Below are 16901 nucleotides of genomic sequence, written 5' to 3' on the forward strand. Positions count from 1 at the left end.
TATGTACAGTTTTACACAAATGTGTGGAACAGAAGACGGATACATTTGCGAATTCGGCGGAAGTATCATGTGCGATCAAGGTGATGTGACCAAGTGAAAATGCCACATCAGCTTATTAAGGACTTGAAAATAAGGTAATCAACGGAAGCGAAAAGATTTGTTTATCCTACCAAAGGAGGTCCGATCATGAATGGTCATCTTATTGATTCCATATTGCTAAATGTTTCTCACGCAAGTCTTTTAATTAAGGGTAAAAAAATCTGATAAGTATAATTAAGAGAATTAGTCTCTTACATTTTGTTATAGCTCAGTTACAAGTTTTAAATAATATTTAAAAAAAAAAAAATCATCTTTTTTTTATTCCCTTTCAGAAATATTCGGAGAAATTTAAGTACTATTTAGCGTATTTCACTGTTAAAATAAAAGGTGCTCTAATTTGAAATGGACCAAATAGAGCATTAATTATAAATTGACTAAGATTTTTCGATTTAAAAGATGCCTCAGAAGCTACAAAATCATGTCATGTTTGAGAAAGTATTTTAGGAAGAAGCTCTATAAACAGAAAAGAAATAATAATTTAAATATTAATAATTCAATAAACTTTGATTTTAATTTTTGTAATCCTTAAACGAACAAAATCGAATTATCCTAAATTTTTTTTCTAATGTAATTAACGAAAATTTGCGGAAATATTTCATTCAAATTAAACCGTTCTGAGTAAACTGTTCTGTGAAAAGTATAGCATTTATTTCCGTTCAGAATGAAATGTTGTTTAAAAATGCATTCGTTCATATACTTAGGACTCTGAAATATTGTAGAAAAAGAAAATATATACATTTATATGTATATTTACGACGTAATTACAAAATATTTACATTCGATCGTGTCAAAACCCATTGAAGTTAATGGCACAGTCTGTTTATCATAAGAAAAGCTCTCGCCAGTTAGTCTGCAGCTGTCTGTTGCCGTAGAAACGAGCCTTGGCCCATTTTCCGTAGGAGTGTCTTGAAGATTTACTTTTCAGTTTGCCATCTTGGCGTATTTAAAGATGACTTGGCCAAAGAAAGTCTATTTTGACTTGGCAACCCTTAGTTCACCCCTATTTGAAATATACTAGCCCTGTTGCTATAGCGACCGCCACTAGCCAGACACTGTGGCGAGTGTTTTTCTCGTAGACAGACTGTAAATCACCCAATGTTTTAGTCACCACGAAGGGATCGCCAGTGCTTCAAAGCTGTATACTGGGGGGAACCGGTTAGGGCCTTTCCTTTTTACTTCCTACCTCCATAGTGCGAACGTGGGGTCAGTTGCTGCTCTTTTGGCTGTTGCATCTGCAATTTCATTACCCAGTATTCCGGTGTGAGCACGTGCCCACTGGAGTTTGGGCCTATAATATTGTGGTGTCTTTATTAAGAGTTTTTGTATGGCCCTGACAAATGGACTTTTACTGCATGTGTATTGGATTGCCTGAAGGCTAGAGGCGCGGAGCCTGAATAAAGACTGGAATAGTTATTTTCCGGTGCATAGACAAGTGCAGCTTTTAATGCAATCAGTTCAGCCTGAAAAACTGAGTTGTGATGCCTAAGCTTTCTTTCCCAGGTCTGATTCCCATGTAGAACACAATAACCGCTACCGGTGACACAATCGCTTTTGGACCCACCGGTGTAGATTGCGGTGGCTTTGAACCACGATGGTGACTTACAGTTAATCGGAATATTGAATTCGGCCGGGTGACAAGGTGGCTCGAGAATGCTTTGCTCATAGTAAGTATATACATAAGTCCTGTCCCACAAACTTGTTGTCTCTTTGAGTCGGAGCACACGCACTATTGAACTCTCGCGCTGAGCTAAGAGATGCAGAGGTGGCAATCCTGAAATCACTATGCTTTTAGTTCATTTGCATGCAATACTTACAGAATTATCAACAATTTAAGATTGTTTAAGTGCTACTAATGAAGCTGCAATTAGTTTAAATTTGAAACTCTTAGTAGAATAATGAATTAAGTCATTTTCTGCACCTTCAGTGTCTTTTTGCCAAGTGGAACCAAAACTAGACCTTCAATTTTGTGCCCCGAAAAATCTACCTTCTTGCACGACGGCCAAATTGTTTGCTTTTTTGTAGGAACTCTAATTTTAATTGAAAACAAAAATTAACTGCTTTAACTGTGTTTGGTGTTTTATGTTTTTCTGTATTTTACAATTTTTCATGAAGATGTGAGTTTTTGTGCATTTTTGCCTTGCCGCGAAGTGAGATCTGAATTAATTGAATGAGAAATATATCTCGAATGAAAATTGAGGAAATATGTTTAAATAAAATGCAATCATATATGTGTATAATTTAATAGGTCGTACAAGGAAATCATGTGGTGTCCACATCAGATTTTTTAAAGTAAATTTTACACTTTGAGGGAGGAATATCGTTTTCCCTTAGCATATAAAATTCTCTCTTGCAAAATAAAATCCAAAGAAGCGATCATGCTTCGAAAAATGACCCCACTGATGGCCGAGTGGTTAAGAAGTTTTTTGAATGCTGGTAGCTTGTCCTTTGTTGGAGACTGCATGGTTGGTTTTCGTCTTCCCCCCCCCCCCATGTTTAACATGAATACCAGCCAATTTACCTTAGAATATCCTCCACGAAGGCATCCTTCCCAGGAAAGCCTTCTTGCTCTTTGCCATATTCCAGTAACCATAACCATAACCATAACCACCTTCAGAAATAGGCGGAAGAGAAGATTTGGTTAGGTTTATTTGATTATGGCAAAGCACGCTACGACTATCTGCCTGAGAAGAGCGATTTCCGTTGATGCATTTGTTCTAAGGTAAATTAGCTCGTATCTGTGTTACACATGGGAAAAATTATGCAGCCTGCCTTTTCGTCACAAATCGAACCCAGATTCAACTGGCAGTAGTCAGCGACTTTGCCGTTCGGCCACTGGTGAGCGGCGGAGGAGAAGAATGGAAATAATTTATCATCCCTTGTCACGTGTTGCCGTGAAGAGAATCCTAAGATCTTTAATTTACGTTCCATGCTCCTCCCGCATATCTAGTTCTTACATTGTTGCAATTCGGCGAAGCACACATTTTTTAATATCTTTTAAACTGAATCACTCTATTGATGATTAACTAGCCGAGCGATTTAAAGACACTAACATTGCGCAAAACATTAGAACTGTATCTTCCGCGAGTCTCCACGCACAGCAACTGAGCGACGTAAAAGAAATAAACGCTCATCATATGAGTTTAAACCCTTATTTTACATTTATCTAATCGGTATAAATTAAAATAAATTATATTTAATTTATAATAAATTAAAATAAAATATATTTAATTTATAACACATCCTGTTGATGAGGTTTTAAAGATTTGCAGTTCTTTTACAATTAATGAAAGATGTTTCTGACATGTTACATTATACTAATTCAGAAGTCAAACAACAAAAATCAGCGTTATGTTTTCAAAATTTCACAGACAGAATAGCCTGTGAAAATTTGAAAATATAACGCTGATTTTTGTTGTTTGACTTCTTAATTAGTAATTCAGAAGTCAAACAACAAAAATCAGCGTTATACCTACAAAATTTTCACAGGACTAGTTTCGATGGTTTTACCGAACCATCATCTTCAGCTGCAAAACCGCAAATGAACAAGATAGGAAATAATGATTAGATAAGATAAGAAAGCCTGGACAAGAATAAGCAAGTGGCGCCATCTGTTGGCGAAACCAGAACTAAAACATAATTTCTCTAAAAGCCGAAGGCAAATTTGCATTGGAATTAGGATCGTTAACTAGAACAGAAAGATTTTTATGAATGTGAAATGCCTCTAGAAAATCCAGTTCTCCAATGGAAGATGTTTTTTGAATAATTTTGGCAGCAGAAAAATTGAAAGTGTGATTTTCGGACCAACAATGTTGAGCAACAGAAGACTTCTGTGTTTACTTTTTTCTAACATATGCCTCATGTTCTTTGACGCGAAATTTTAAGGCTCTCTTAGTTTGGCCAATGTAAATTAAACCACACTGGCAAGGAATCCTATAAATACCCCAGGAATTCATGTCCGGAATGGGGTCCTTGAGTATAGAAGTTGGAATTTTATTGATGGGAGAATAAACAACCCGAAAGTTAAATTTCTGCAAAATATGTGCAACTTTATAGCTAATTGATGGAAAGAAGGGAATGACAACAGAATTTTTATAATCTCCTAAAATAAGAGTGTGGCTTTTAGTGTGTTCAGATGAGAATTTTTTAACTGCTTGATTAATAATGTTGGGTGAAAAGCCCCTGTCAATAGCTAGTGCTTTTAAATAATTTAGTTCTTCATCAAGGGCTAATTTGGAGGAGCAAACTTGAAGAGCACGGAAAACATAGGAATAAAATGAAGCTAACTTTTGTTTAGTCGGATGACATGATTTAAAGTGTGGTGGAAGGCAAACCGATGAAGGTTTACGGTAAACTGTAGTACTGAAGTTGGATGTGTTACGTGTGACCAGAATGTCGAGAAACGGAAGAGAATTGCAAGTCTCAAGTTCAAAAGTGAACTGAATAGCAGGATCAATAGAATTCATTGTTGAAAGAACTTTATTTAAATCATCTTTATTACCTTCAAACAGGGTAAAAGTATCGTCTACGTAGCGGAACCATGCCGGGAAGTTTAAAGTTTCAAACAATTTTGATTCATAATAATGCATGTAGATATCAGCCAGGATGGGACTGAGGGGGCTTCCCATGGCTAATCCCTCAGTTTGTTTGTAATATTTATTTTGGAAAACAAAATGTGTTTGTTTCAAACAGAGTTGAGTGAGAGAAATTAGCTCCTCAATTTCGATGCAAGAGAAATGAAATTCGCGAAGTCTGGTTTCTAGACATCTTAATGCACCCTCCACTGGGACATTGGTGAATAATGATTTTACATCAAAAGAAACCATGAGTAAATTACCAGGAGAAATGTTTTTAACCTTTTTTACAAACTCTATTGAATTTTTTATGGTGTAAATGTTATTGTCTAATAGAGTGGAAAATCTAGAAACCAAATATTTAGCTAAAGGATACGAGGCAGTACCTAAATTTGATACAATAGGGCGGAAAGGAATACCACTTTTATGAATTTTGGGAAGAGCATATAATCTGGCACAATTCGCAACAGATGGGATAAGCGAATGTTTTAAGTTGCTTGAAATGATTTGCGAAGATTTGATCGCAGTTTTTATTTTGGATAAGTCCGAAGGTGAAGGATCTTTAGGGATCGGATTATATGGTCCTTCGTTTAAGAGTTTAGTGACACCATCGATGTAAGTGTTCTTATCCATGACGACTATCTGGCCGCCTTTGTCGGCCTTTGAAATGATAATATCCGGGTTAGAATGAATTTCGCGCATTGTAGCTCTTTCTCTCGCAGTTAGATTTGGTTTCGAAGGTTTATTATTGAATTTCACATTATGAGCGATAAGATGCCTAATCATTTCTTTCTGTGAATCTGAAACTTTACTGAACTTGAAAGCTTTTTCGATAGGAGCCAAAATCTTTGGAATAGAGGGTTTACAGGTTTGTGAGAAGTTAAAATTATATTTTAGAATTCTCTCTTGTTCTTCTAACATTAGAAATATTAACTATTGGCTTGATGTTTACAATGGGAAGATTTTTTGAACTACTTGAACTGGAAGACTGTAAAAGAAGTTTTTCGAATTTAACTGCAAGGGTGTTTTTATGACGATTAACTGCGTTCTCCGTTCTAGACCAAGACTTTTGTTCAAGGGCAGTGAATTTTGGATATGATTTAGCGAGTTCCAGATGAAGCTTATAGAGTTCATGTTCAATTTTGGACAATTGTTGACGTGTATCCCTTATCACGGACTGAAGTAAGGCAAGCTTGCAATTTAACAGAATTCTTGAAACGCGACTCGAAGGTTTTTGATTAGATTTGATTTGAATAAAATTGGGGATCAATTTTTTACATTTACATTTAAGTAAAAAGTCAAGATGATACAGGAATTTTTGCCGTTTCAGGCGTAATTTAGTGAAACGATTAACAAGAGAACAAGAGAGAATTCTAAAATATAATTTTAACTTCTCACAAACCTGTAAACCCTCTATTCCAAAGATTTTGGCTCCTATCGAAAAAGCTTTCAAGTTCAGTAAAGTTTCAGATTCACAGAAAGAAATGATTAGGCATCTTATCGCTCATAATGTGAAATTCAATAATAAACCTTTGAAACCAAATCTAACTGCGAGAGAAAGAGCTACAATGCGCGAAATTCATTCTAACCCGGATATTATCATTTCAAAGGCCGACAAAGGCGGCCAGATAGTCGTCATGGATAAGAACACTTACATCGATGGTGTCACTAAACTCTTAAACGAAGGACCATATAATCCGATCCCTAAAGATCCTTCACCTTCGGACTTATCCAAAATAAAAACTGCGATCAAATCTTCGCAAATCATTTCAAGCAACTTAAAACATTCGCTTATCCCATCTGTTGCGAATTGTGCCAGATTATATGCTCTTCCCAAAATTCATAAAAGTGGTATTCCTTTCCGCCCTATTGTATCAAATTTAGGTACTGCCTCGTATCCTTTAGCTAAATATTTGGTTTCTAGATTTTCCACTCTATTAGACAATAACATTTACACCATAAAAAATTCAATAGAGTTTGTAAAAAAGGTTAAAAACATTTCTCCTGGTAATTTACTCATGGTTTCTTTTGATGTAAAATCATTATTCACCAATGTCCCAGTGGAGGGTGCATTAAGATGTCTAGAAACCAGACTTCGCGAATTTCATTTCTCTTGCATCGAAATTGAGGAGCTAATTTCTCTCACTCAACTCTGTTTGAAACAAACACATTTTGTTTTCCAAAATAAATATTACAAACAAACTGAGGGATTAGCCATGGGAAGCCCCCTCAGTCCCATCCTGGCTGATATCTACATGCATTATTATGAATCAAAATTGTTTGAAACTTTAAACTTCCCGGCATGGTTCCGCTACGTAGACGATACTTTTACCCTGTTTGAAGGTAATAAAGATGATTTAAATAAAGTTCTTTCAACAATGAATTCTATTGATCCTGCTATTCAGTTCACTTTTGAACTTGAGACTTGCAATTCTCTTCCGTTTCTCGACATTCTGGTCACACGTAACACATCCAACTTCAGTACTACAGTTTACCGTAAACCTTCATCGGTTTGCCTTCCACCACACTTTAAATCATGTCATCCGACTAAACAAAAGTTAGCTTCATTTTATTCCTATGTTTTCCGTGCTCTTCAAGTTTGCTCCTCCAAATTAGCCCTTGATGAAGAACTAAATTATTTAAAAGCAATAGCTATTGACAGGGGCTTTTCACCCAACATTATTAATCAAGCAGTTAAAAAATTCTCATCTGAACACACTAAAAGCCACACTCTTATTTTAGGAGATTATAAAAATTCTGTTGTCATTCCCTTCTTTCCATCAATTAGCTATAAAGTTGCACATATTTTGCAGAAATTTAACTTTCGGGTTGTTTATTCTCCCATCAATAAAATTCCAACTTCTATACTCAAGGACCCCATTCCGGACATGAATTCCTGGGGTATTTATAGGATTCCTTGCCAGTGTGGTTTAATTTACATTGGCCAAACTAAGAGAGCCTTAAAATTTCGCGTCAAAGAACATGAGGTATATGTTAGAAAAAAGTAAACACAGAAGTCTTCTGTTGCTCAACATTGTTGGTCCGAAAATCACACTTTCAATTTTTCTGCTGCCAAAATTATTCAAAAAACATCTTCCATTGGAGAACTGGATTTTCTAGAGGCATTTCACATTCATAAAAATCTTTCTGTTCTAGTTAACGATCCTAATTCCAATCCAAATTTGCCTTCGGCTTTTAGAGAAATTATGTTTTAGTTCTGGTTTCGCCAACAGATGGCGCCACTTGCTTATTCTTGTCCAGGCTTTCTTATCTTATCTAATCATTATTTCCTATCTTGTTCATTTGCGGTTTTGCAGCTGAAGATGATGGTTCGGTAAAACCATCGAAACTAGTCCTGTGAAAATTTTGTAGGTATAACGCTGATTTTTGTTGTTTGAGTTCTGAATTAGTATTTATTCGGCGTGTTATTTTGTCTTTCTTAATTGGTGTTTGTTCGGCGTGTTATTGTGTCTTAATGTTACATTATGTTACATTAACTGGTATATAATCGACTTTTATTTTTTCCATCTTTTACGATATTTTAACATTAATTTCTAAAAATTTCTTTTAAATTCGAAAATTTTTGTGAAGGTAAACCTCTTTAGCCCAAAGGGCGTTAGCCCAGAAGGGCTGTTAATTTCGTTTTGCCTTTTTGCGTTGATTCAAGGTAAATGTCGGTTCACTTTTCAAACTGTTGCTACCAAATATTACAAGCCTGTAATTATATTTAAAGAAATTAAATAATGAAGAATCTGCATAAATGTATGTATGTTTCTCGCATTGAAATAAAACAACGGTACGGTAACGGAGCCATCAAATTTTGAATAACGTACCGAGTATAGGGATTTGGAAGCCCAAATTTGGAATTTGTTTTATTATCTATTTCATCTTTTGTAAAACTTTAACGAATTTTTAATTAACAAACTCACCGACTTCAAAGCGAGCAATGGCAACACTATACGGAAAAAAAAAAAAAAAAAAAACCTCCAGCGAGCGAAACTGTGTATCGGAAATTCTATGCTATGCTTATTTAAAAATTATTTGGCTATATTGCTGTTGAATTGAATTTTATGGTTTGAGTACTTATAATTAGTAACTGATAAACTTATAATTAGTAACTGTAAATAAAACTGAAAAACACAAGTGCTCTCAAACTAATGTAAGCCATTGTATTACTGCATTTAAAGTACAATACTATTAACTTTATACATGTGTTTTACCAACCTCATCTAAGGTTCAAGGCTTTAAAAATCATAGCTATCAATAAAACAATAAATATTCACATTAAAAAATATAATTGATACCTGTAACTTCCATTTTCTGATTTAAATGAAAATAAAAAGTTTTAAAAAAGATTTAATGTAGGCAAAATATCTTTGCCCTAAACTACCATTTTAAATTCGGCCAAATGATTTCTTTATGAAAGCGAATGTATTATCGGAATTCGGAAGCGAATGTATTATCATTTAAAAAAAAGTATTAATCAAAATGGCTTTGCAGTTAGTTCGAATAAATGGGTTCGACTGTAGTTGCAAAACTGAAGATTTGAAAACAAGTTATTAAAAAGTGCACTTATTCTTAGCACACTTTCTCGCACATGTTCTCCATTAATTTAATTACAAGTGTGATAGTAACCAAATGAAAATTTTAGGTAAAGCTCAAATTACAGTTTTTCCTTTAATAGAATAACACTCTCTTATTTAATATTTTAATTTAATGGAATAACATCTACTAAATAATACTGCTTGATCTTCATTAGCATGTAAAATTCCTGCTGTAAGCATTTTCTCTATACTGTGTTAATTAATAAAAATAATTATATTGAACAAATAATAATTGTTAATAATAATCATTATTAATGTCATTTAATTATGATCACAAACAAAATGCGAATTTGCTGAAATTTTTGATAAACTCCCAATTATCAACAGATTGATTAACTAAATTTTTTTAAATGAATAATTCATACGAATAATTATTCTGAAGGAATTCTAATCAATCATTTCTGAAGAGGAGGAGGGGAAGATATAAATTTTCAGAAATTATGGATAAATTACTAATTATCAACAGATAATTTTGTTTCTTTAAAATTTTAAATTATATTTGTTGCCAGATGTTGAAAAAGAAATATTTTCAAGAAAAATATAAAGTTCATTTCTGAAAACTACATTTTAATTTAGTTTCCGAGTAGCTGATCGTTTTAAATTATTTGCATTTATTACGACTTTATCTCAGAACTATGTAATTAAAATGAAAGTTCTATATATTTATATTCAAACTGATATCAATACTCTAAAAGCAAACTTAGATTTTATTTAACATTAAGCAAAATATTTTCATGAAATAACGAATTAATGAATTATACAACCTTCTTATTTATAATTATTTATATCGATTTTTTTATATTATAGCCCTTACTTCCTCGATTACAACCGAATTTTCTCGCCACTTAACAAAAAATTAAAATGAGGATAAATGTAAACCGGAAACCAGTCACTCACGTGTTGTTCACATCCTCCACCTTGCAGCACGAGGAAAGTGTCCGAGTGCGCATGCGCTCTTAATGATGCAGATGGCAATGGTTCGCCTGATGAAAGTTCCGCTCTGCATCATTCGCCGCTTGGTATCTTTGCAGTGAAGTGTGGGATTCTCTGTGTTCACTTTCAGTGACAGTATGTTACAGTGATTTTCTAATGGCGTGAAGACAGTCAATCATGCCCGCAGTTTTGCTGGACAGGTTACCGCTTCCTAGCCTACAGGCATACACAGTAGGCAGTGTGCTGTTGCTTGCCTGTTCTGTGCATTATGCTGTTCAAGTTACTTCACAAATGGGATTAAATTTCAATGGAACTGAAGTTGGAAGCGATAATGGTTTTACATTTAAAAATTCCACACCTGGAATACGACCCGATATTTCGTTTGGGGATGTCATATTCGAACGTGTATTTTTTAGGAGATCGATTGAAGTACTATATTTCATGCTTCAGGAACCAATGTGCATATGGGTATGTTTCAATATTTATTTTAATTATTTTCATATTTTAAAGGAAAATCATGCTTTAAAATTTATCTTAAATTTTCCAATATTATTAATTACTTTTTATGAAATCAGTATAACTCCATTTAGTTCGTCGTTAAATTTTGTTCCTAATCATAACAGTTGTTTTGTGTATATTAAAATGGAAGCTCAAGATGATCGATTCGATTATGTGAAAAATGAAACCGGTTGTTAATATGTTAGTATTAATATTTCGTAATATTTAAAAAATATCTGTATAAGCAACTGAATTTTTTTTTTTTTTTTTTTTTTTTTTAAGTTAGATATCTAATGGTGGTGGTGGAACTGACCTTTTAACTGTGCTTCAGAATTAATAGATTTTAAAACTTATGTAATTTTCAACAAAATTAGAAGTGTTAGGGATTGCAAAATGCATTTCTGTTCCATATGTTTTTATGCCAGTCTCTGTTCAGTGGTATTATTTGGAATAGATTTTTTTTTTTAAATGACAAACATTAAAGATATTAATTAGTAGAGGGCAATTTCTAGTAATAAAATTAGTATTAAAAAAGCATGATGTGAAAAACGGGCATGGTGGAATCAACTTTAAAATGTTTTCCTTGGTTATCTTAAAACATATTTATGTTTTATATATTCTTAAAATCTTTGTCTGATAATAATAATGTATTTATTAGCATATCTTTTTATTGACTGCTTGTGGTAAAGCCACAAGGCTAGAGATTTTTTTAATAATGTACATTATAGTTTATTTTTCCCTCATTCCAAACAAGTAAATTATTTTCAGTTTGAAATAAAGTTTTCTTCTCATATTTATTAGCACAGTGATGCAAGGTAAGCAAAATTTCAGTATTCAAGTAGTTGCATGAGCTGTTATGTAGTTTTTCCACATTTAATGATAAGAATCAAGTAAATCTTTTAGTTCTGATTTTTTTTTTTTTTTCCATGTAAACTTTGTGATCTAGATATATCTATTATTATTAATTATTGGAGTTTGTATTAAATGTTTAAGATTAATAATATTTTTAGCATTATCATATTTTAAGAGTAATATTTTAGTATTTAATTTGAAAGCCTATTGGAGTGGATTTTATAGATGGTAAGAATGTAGGGAAATGGTATTTGAGTATTAAAGCTGATCGTATTTTGTTATCTGACAGCACAGTGACACATTAAGGAAAAAAAAACAATCTAGAAGTAGTTAAATATCTCCAAAAGTTAACTGAAATTATATTATATTAACTAAATTAAGATAAACTTTTAATATCAGCATATTGTTTTATGTATCTTATGCTGTAAATTATGAAAGTAGAATAATTCATCAGTATATGAAAAGAAATTATTAAAGAATGTTCAATTTAAATTTACTTCCTGAACAAATTGTTTTTAATGGTAGTTTATTCGTGCTTACAGCATTTACTGATGCTTTTAAGTTCATGTTCGTAACAAGAAGTGTAATGAAATTTTATGATTTTTTAAATTTTCTAAACTTTTGTTTTTTATTCATTGACTGACATTGTGAAGTAGACTAAAACAAATATGTGATTTTATCATAGATTTAATATTTTTTTAATAAATAAAAGTAATTAAATAAAATCAATACCTAAATTTAAACTCATTAAGATCTTAAATAAATAATTTAATACAGTGTAATCAAATTGACAGTGTAAAATATTTAGAAGTTTCTTGTAAAGAAATTAATCTTTGTGTATTCCATTTCAGTATTCTGTAATTTTTGTTCTTTAATGCAATTATTATTAATTAAATTTGGAAATTGTTTCTGTGTATGAAATTGACAACTTTATTTTTATTTTTTATTTTGTATCAGCTCTGAGTTTCCATTTTAATCAAAAAACTTTAAACTGTTATAAGACAATGAATTTTATTTCCTTATTTTGTAATTATTCTGAAGGGCAGGTGATTTATTTTTTATTTATATTCCCTGAACAAAGTAAATACATAAAATATGCATTAGGATTAATTACACTTATTTATATTGTTACCTAATTTGTGTTACATGAAACATTATTTGTATACACAATATGTGTTACGTGCTACAAAATTGAAAAAAAAGTCAATATTTACCCATAGATAGTGAAATGATTAAAATCACAAAATTTTGATCAGTGTAGGACCAAGTGAAACATTTGAGAATCCAATAAAACCAAGTGAATCATCTGAAAAATTACTATCCAGATTTCAGGTGATTTTGAACTGCTAGGTAGATAGTCATCTTAGAGAACATCAGGTGTGATTAGTATCATTATATATGTTCTCTGAAGTATTAGGTGGGATTAGTATCATTATATATGTTCTCTGAAGTATTTGTATTTCAGAAGTCTTTCTTGAAATGAAGCTTATCACCAAGGGAAGATAAATGTCTAGTTAGTTTTAATTTTCCGGGAAATGCACATAAGAAATAAGCTGAGTTTTTTGCCATTTTATTAAAAATAACATTTGTTTTCAATTGACAGTACAATTATTTTAATTTTACAGTGATATTGTATCTACCTTATACATATTTTGTATGTTATGCTATAATTTTTAATGTACGTACTTCAGCTATGCATGAAAAGCAAACTGTATGCTAGTTTTGAATTAGTTAATTTTGTAACCACTAATTAATATTTTTATGTTGAATAATATTTGAGTGTTACTATGAAAGACAGAAATGTATGTAGTAAAGAAATGCAATCAGGATAAATGCATTAGAGAAAAAGCAATATAAATTTTAATATTTAGCTGTGCCTTTCTATGTATAACCCTTCATTTAATCATAAAGGATACTTTTCTATTATCAGGACCAGATTCGGGAATACATGTATATACATGTTTGTACACACATGTAACATGCATATATATATACATTCCTGAATTTGGTTCCATAAGAGAAAAGTACCTGAAAAAGTGTACAAATGAAAAATGAGAAGAAATGTGTGAATTAATTTTCATTGAAAGGGTTGAAGATGTAATTGTAGATTCCTTTTATTATCACTTAAGCAACAAACTATTAAAATATTAATATTATAATTAGCATACTTAAAAAGTTAAGTTTATTTTTATACTTATTAATATATATGTTCCTGTTAGGACTATTTTGTTAATAAATCAGTATGAATACTTTTAATAACTTTAATATTTTTAAGAAGTGTACTAGATAAGCAAAATATTTACAGATATTTATTTGTGAAAACATTTTATATTTTTCTTAGCATTTGATTGTGCCAATTGAAGAAATAAAAACTGGAAATTTGATCTCAAATAAGGTGGAAGTAGCAGAATATTGAGATACAATTGGTCTTAATTGTTACATAGCTGTTACATTTTTAAAGCGATAATAAAGCTATGCACTCAAAAAAAAATCTCCATTTATGAAAAATATGAATAAATATTTTGGACATTGATCTGAACAACATAATGATGCATTAGAAATAAAGATTGATAACATATTAATTAATAATGCATATAATATAATTAATTAACAATTATATAATACACATAGTGATGGATTAGAAATAAAGATTACAAAAATTTCACGAAAATACATGATAATTTTCTGAATCTTTAAACCCGGTAAAAAGAACATATATGAAATTACCTGATCCCGAAAAAGTTTATAGCCTTTCCAAATATGAACATTTCCACATATAAAATAAATCAAATATCCAAAAACTTTTACCTCTAAATCATCTATTATATTATACACGTCACCAACGAATTCATACCGCAAGCATTACAAATACTTAGTGTCAAATATTTAAATTATTTCCATGCAGGTTTAACTTCAACTTAAACTTATACCAAATTCCTACAAACATATAATTCACAAAATAACTATCATTTAATTAAAATATCACTAAACCATGTACACGTCGACTTATTTTTACTTAAAAAAACATCCCAGAATTGCACAAAAATGGCATTGCGCACACTCTTCACTACATCCATGTACACTGCTTTTTTCTCATAAATTAGAAAAATTTCACGAAAATACATGACAATTTTCTCAATCTTTAAACCCGGTAAAAAGAACATATATGAAATTACCTCATCGCGAAAAAGTATTTACCCTTTCCAAATATGAACATTTCCACATATAAAATAAATAAAATATCCAAAAACGTTTACCTCTAAATCATCTATTATATTATAAACGTCATCAACGAATTCATACCGCAACCATTACAAATACTTAGTGTCAGATATTTAAATTATTTCCATGCACGTTTACTTCAACTGAAACGTATACCAAATTCCTACAAACATAAAATTCACAAAATAACTATCATTTAATTAAAATATAATTAAATTCAAAAACACTACTTAAAACATAAATGAGCACATACATTAAATTAATAAAAATTACCTTACAATCCTAATTACTTTAAACTAAATCATTGGTAATAACAATTTTCCCAATAATACCAAATTCCTTTACTTCAACCTTACATTTAGAACAATGCATAAAAATAATATCCTCAAATAATTAAAAATACTAACTTACCTTATCTTCTTCAGAATCTTGATTACGTGTCCGATAAACTTTTCTTTAGTTACGGCCATGGGATCCAAAAATTCACGAACACTGTTTCACACAACACAGAATAAAGCGAAATAAGAAATTTCCAGATTTTTTCCCGATTTCCCCCCTTTTCCGATTAAAGAACCGTAATTGGTCCATTAATATCACATGACATATCCCATGATCTCTCATTTCCCTCACACAAAATAATGCGTAATCGGAACTGAGTACTGCTCACATTATTACCAAAGTCCCAGGTAGTAACCTTTATCGCCTCCAAAATGTCGCCAAACTACCAGTTACCATATTGTAAAGATCAACCAAGTAAGTTAAATAGGCTTCTTTTTTTTTTTTTTTATTATTATTATTAAAAAATGCCGGTGCCTTCGTACACTGGGGAAAGAGTGAAAGTATAGTCTCATTAGGTGACGGGGTCACGATTCAGGTTCCTGGCCATCGCCGTTTTTTGAAGTTTGTGCATATGTTTGGATATGCATAACATAATTCTTTGGCATTGTAGCTGGCAATTCATATTTTTGTAGTAAATAGCAATTATTGGCATTATAATAGCTCTTATATGTCGATGATAGGTTGTTATATCCGCATGTAGTTGCAGTGAAAAGATAAAACTCCATTTCGCATACTTCCAAGGGATAATCCAAACGTATTGCAGCTGTGGTAAGAGCCAGTACGAAAGTACAGTCAGTCGTCTTATACCGCAGATTAGCGCTGTCTTCGTTTATAAGGTAAGAGCAGAAAGCATTTATCTTGGTTTCGTTTATTTTCTCGATACCACGTTAAAAAATATCCATTCTTTGAATGTAATTTTTCTTTTTTATAATGAATTTAGTTGTAGTTCTTCATTTTTATGGCTAAGTAGATGACATGAAATTCTTTAGCATCTTTTAGTAAGATAATTTTTTCCCCCGTGTAAATACATATATTGTTGACTGTCTTTGTCATACCTTTTTAAAAATGAGATTTCCAGTCATTGGAAAAGATCGATGTTTCACTGACACATAGATCACGCTAGAGTAGTCGCTCATTGAATATGTGATACACCCACTTTCATTCTTCTGAAACCTGTTTGCCGAGACTCTTTACTCTACAGTGAAAAATAAAAAATAACCTATCTTGTCAATGTAGAAGTTTACTAGCTGTGCAAGATTATACAGAGTTTAAAGTTTCAAAGTAGTGAATATACGAGTAGCTTATGCATATTGGAAAAATGAATTCGCAAGACCTTTTTACTATTTAAGTAACAGTTATATTAATGTTAACCGGAAAATCGATGTATTGATGAGATATATGTCGATGAATATTATATTAAGAACTAACATTACACGCAAGAGATTTGTAGTCCTTCAGATTCCAAGTTAACGTAAAAAGTTCATGAAAAACCTTGGGATCTAAAGCCTGAAAATCTCGCACTAAAAAATATCTGAACTGCAAAAACAGACTTTTTTTCCCGTATTTACTTGTACGTACGTTACTTGTAAAGTAAGATAGGGAAATCGTATTGTTTAAAGTATAAATATTTACTGGTATGCATGTATGTTATGTGAACTAAATAGAAATTTAGATACTATAAAGATTCCTAATTCTAGGATTTGCGTTTTTTTAACATGGAAGGTCTTCCAGCCTTAAATTTTTCTAAAAAAGTATATATGAATCTACTTATGTAGATATACAG

General features: G+C 31.6%; 1 protein-coding gene across 1 annotated transcript in view; it reads left to right on the top strand.

Moving 5' to 3' along the window:
- Window positions 1–10251: 10251 nt before the first annotated feature.
- The window catches only part of LOC118190196 (E3 ubiquitin-protein ligase AMFR-like), a 241888-nt gene continuing 235238 nt past the window's right edge, over window positions 10252–16901 (top strand). Inside the window, exon 1 of the mRNA XM_085811513.1 lies at window positions 10252–10675. Coding sequence (XP_085667639.1) covers window positions 10385–10675 — 291 coding nt within the window. The 5' untranslated portion in view covers window positions 10252–10384. The remainder of the gene's footprint in view (window positions 10676–16901) is intronic.

The sequence above is a fragment of the Stegodyphus dumicola genome, chromosome 2, assembly GCF_044657685.1.
Source record: "Stegodyphus dumicola isolate Sdum_Otavi_A_Nest chromosome 2, ASM4465768v1".
In the NCBI taxonomy this organism is placed as follows: domain Eukaryota; kingdom Metazoa; phylum Arthropoda; class Arachnida; order Araneae; family Eresidae; genus Stegodyphus; species Stegodyphus dumicola.